The sequence below is a fragment of the Gossypium hirsutum genome, chromosome D06, assembly GCF_007990345.1.
Source record: "Gossypium hirsutum isolate 1008001.06 chromosome D06, Gossypium_hirsutum_v2.1, whole genome shotgun sequence".
Lineage (NCBI taxonomy): Eukaryota > Viridiplantae > Streptophyta > Magnoliopsida > Malvales > Malvaceae > Gossypium > Gossypium hirsutum.
The window spans coordinates 26,166,412-26,170,623 of NC_053442.1; the positions used below are offsets into that span (position 1 = coordinate 26,166,412).

At 34.8% G+C, this 4,212-nt stretch overlaps 1 protein-coding gene across 1 annotated transcript; it reads left to right on the forward strand.

The window, feature by feature from the left end:
* Positions 1-1,562: 1,562 nt before the first annotated feature.
* On the forward strand, positions 1,563-3,879 carry LOC107963373 (AP-3 complex subunit beta-2). Its single transcript, XM_016899918.2, has 4 exons — positions 1,563-1,944; positions 2,208-2,411; positions 2,873-2,949; positions 3,363-3,879. Exons 2-4 carry the CDS (start codon positions 2,247-2,249, stop codon positions 3,676-3,678), a joined length of 558 nt encoding a protein of 185 aa, XP_016755407.1. The 5' UTR covers positions 1,563-1,944; positions 2,208-2,246; the 3' UTR covers positions 3,679-3,879.
* Positions 3,880-4,212: the final 333 nt, after the last annotated feature.

Genomic DNA, 4,212 nt, shown 5'->3' on the forward strand with positions numbered 1-4,212 from the left:
GTCTCGGGTTCGGGGTGTTACACCAAGGGAGGTTGGATTAAATCTAAAAATATTGTCCACATCAGTAGGTATAAACAGTAATCACTAAAACCTATATTACAAAAATTAAACCTAAACATCAAGGTCATAAAATAAAAACTAAATTCCTAAATTAAAGTTAAAAAAAATTCTCAAATAACAAACAGAAGATTAACTCGCTTTAATGGTTGTAATTAACTTCAAAACTCGAGTTTTATTAGGGAATTAGTTATTAACTAGATAGTATTACCTTCCGGCCTCTACTACCTAATTAATTAACCAACACTCACTTATCTTCCAACCTCACTTTCTTGACCGAGATAAATCATGATTTACTCGGCAATCTCGTCGTCAAATTCGTTTAACCTAGATTACTTCTTAGGTCATCAATCCTAAAGTTTAAGAACGCATGAATTTATGTCAGCTAATGCGTAAGGAAAACCCTTGATCTTTCTTTAATCACTCTCACATCCACTCGTTAATCTCCCTAAAAGACTTAGTCACTAATTGATTCAATTACCATCTTTATCAGAATTAAATTAATCATGCAAAACAAAAATTAAATTAACACAAGAGAGAGATGGAAATTGGTCCACTGGTAAATTGGATATACTCGGATCTGCGAAATCCTTTAACAGTTGTTGAGGCATCGTTTTTTGCAAACAAGAAGTAAAAGAAAACTGCGAAAATATTTAATAACAAAGACTTGGACTCAAATTGAATCCAAGTTGAAGAACAAAGAAAATAAAATTGTTTTAAAAGAAAATAAAATTGTATTAAAAGAAAATAAAACTAAATTAAAATTCTAAACTACTAAACTAAAACCCTAGAACGGCTTGGCAAAAAGCTCTCTAGCTTTGCCTCAACTTAGCTATTTATAGGCAAAGTTTAGCAGCCCTAATTAGGTCAAATACAAGCCTTAATCACATAAAATATGAGTTATGCAGACGGAAACACCCTTGCTCAATTTCTGCACCATGTTGTACCTGTGTCGCGACACAGACTTATGTGTGTCGTGACACAACTTCAAATATGAAAATTTTAAATTGCCCCAGTTGTGTTGCGACTCCGAAAGCTTGTGCCACGACTCAACTGTCGTTCCTGGTGCTCTTGGGTTAAAAGAAAGGTGTCCTGCGCACTCAATAAGATTGTTAAAAGTACCTTAAAGCCGATATTGGCCCAATAGGTCAACTAATTTGAAATAATGCATAAAAACACTTATTTTGTAATAATTTGAATCTAAACTAGGAAATGTGAAAATGCAATAAAAGAAATTAAAATGATTAGAAAACAAGTTCGTTAAGGGTCAAAAAGTACTTAAATTGTCACTACGATTTGTGGCAGGTTATTAAGTCCAACACATAAAGAAAGGGAGAAATCAAGTAGCTCACCTCTTGGCTAATGAAGGATTCAATCGAAAACAGGATGTCTGGTGGGTGGAGGAAGCTTCGATGACGGTTCAGGAATTGGTGACGCTGGAAAGGCAGACCATATATCACCCCAATTGAAGTTCACGGCTCAGTGGCAGTAAGAAGCTAAAAGACTTAGGCTTCCTTTGGATGCAACTGCATCTCAGTACGTTGGTTTTTTTAGGCTAAAAAAAATTGCAACTGAAATGTTAGTAAACGCAAGGCTGTTTGGAAAGCATTCTTCAGTGCGTTGAAAATGCATTTCACCTCACTAGAGTCTTAATTCCAGACTGGAGCCTTTTGTTCCAGTAAAAATTTAGCAACTTCAATTGCTTGTTGTTTTCCTCTTTTACCCATATATTCTTCAGTTGCATTCTTCAGGCTTTTCTGATGTTTGGTTACCTTCTTCTTCCCTTTCCCCTTCCCCTTCCCTTTCCCCTTCCCCTTCCCTTTCCCCTTCCCGTTGGGTTGCAAATCAGTTTGGTCAAGGACTTCTTCCGGTTCCTCCTTCATCCAGGTAAGGCTCCTTCTCCTTCTTCCGTTTTTCATTCCTTTTTCTTCTTCCGTTCTTCATCTTCTCTTCTCAGCATATTCTATTTTGTTTCCTCTCTTTCTCTCTTTCTCAAGCAAATCTACCATGAATGCTTCCATTAGTACATCAAGAGATCACAAAGTCTTCTCAATTTCCCTCTTAAAATTAATTTTTCAAATTCAATTTTGATGAATTCTTAATTTGTGTAAAGAAGAAAAAGGAAAAACTAATCGGAAATGTTTTCACAGTTCGGAGCGACGGCGGAGACGTTGAGCTAAGCGTCGACGATGGTGTTCCAGATCGGAACCGATGCTCACCTCTACGACGATCCAGATGACATCAGCATAGCTCCGCTTTTAGATAGTAAATTTGATTCGGAGAAGTGTGAGGCTCTCAAGCGACTCCTCGCTCTCATCGCTCAAGGCTTCGACGTCTCCAATTACTTCCCTCAGGTAATTTGTTTTTCATTTTTGATTTCTTTTTATTGAATGAACTCTGAAAAAATTACTTAAAATTTAATATTGAAGTGATCTGGATTTTGTAATTTCATTCAGAGCACCGTTTTGACTGTTGATAAGGTTTCTGGAAAGTGTAAATAAATTTTAAGTGTCTAAAAGATTAAATATCATTGTTTAATAGGTGTGGTGAACTTATCACAGGATAATTGAGAAAGAAAATTAAGCTATCGAGTGTTGTAGTTATAATTCATTGGATCTTTATTGATAATTGTACTCTGATTAGTGAAGAAATGGTTGAATCGGGTCTCGGACTGTGGATAAAATACATATAGCTATTCATAATTGCATTCATGATATGAAATCAGGGTTTGGTAATGGATACTTTTAAATCTTATATTTGTTTGTTAATTGAGGTGTATATATGTTTTTCATCTCTCTGGTTGCTTGAATTACAGGTTGTTAAAAACGTGGCATCTCAATCTTTGGAAGTAAAGAAACTTGTTTATTTGTATCTACTGCATTATGCTGAAAAGTATGTTTCGCAAACTTCTCTTACAATATTATTTTTATTTTCCCATGGTTGCTTCCATATGTTAAGAAGCAATATTAGTAAATGAGGGATTTATTAGTATGAACAAAGAACATGCTTGCTTGAAATCTATCTCTAATTGCACCGGATAGAAACGGTATCAAGTTTAACTAGTTATTAGATAAGAGTAGTTATTAGATCATGATTTTTAAGCACTTTTCAAGTTTAATTAATTACAATTCATTTTGAAGAACTGTTCTTTTTCTTAATAAAAGCAGTGCTTGAGATGGTGGAAACTCATTAGTTTAAAATAATAGTGGCTCAAAGGAGAGGTGATGAGTGACCTGGATTGTATTTCTTGTATTTAAGCAGGTAGATTGAACTTATGGTTAATGTTTCTGTGTTTAATTTTGTAGGCGTCCCAACGAAGCATTGTTGTCAATTAATTGTTTCCAGAAGGATTTGGGGGACCCTAATCCCTTGGTGAGAGCATGGGCACTTCGCACCATGGCTGGAATTCGTCTTCATGTTATTGCACCTCTTGTTCTGGTGGCTGTGGGCAAGTGTGCTAGAGATCCATCTGTCTATGTTAGAAAATGTGCAGCTAGTGCTCTTCCAAAAGTACATGATTTGCGCCTAGAGGAACATACCTCGGCAATTGAAGAGGTTCACTTGATAGATTTATTTCTTTATGATTATTTTTGCTTTCATGTTATCCACCATTTATTATGACCTTACTTTGCTACGACTCGATTTCCATTATTAAGATCAGTTGAAAACTGCTTCCTTAAAAGGTTTGGTATTTTTGGAAAGAAGGTTTTAGACTAGTTTGGCATGCAATATGCAAAGATAATATCTTTTCATCTTTTGTGCTTGCATTTTTCAGGAATTTTTTTGTACCTAAATAAACATTCATAGATTTGTGCTTCTTTACTTGGACGTTCAATTTTAGATGTCTTTAGTAGCATGACACCTTAAACATCTATCTCTTGTTATAATATATTCCAATAGGGTTGGATTTATGTTTGATGTTATAGCTGGTATGTCAGCTACATTTTGTTTGTAATTCTATCTAGGCTTTAGTCATGTATTAGTGGGAGCAGTTATACATTAGTTAACTACCATATTTCATTGTAACATAAATGCTTCCCAAGTCAATTAAAAATCTCTGATTTTTGGAAATCAAATTCAGTTTTCTTATTGTTCAAACTTCTTTGCATTCGTTTTTCTTTTTCTCCTTAGTTTTCTGCTAAAAAAACCAACACA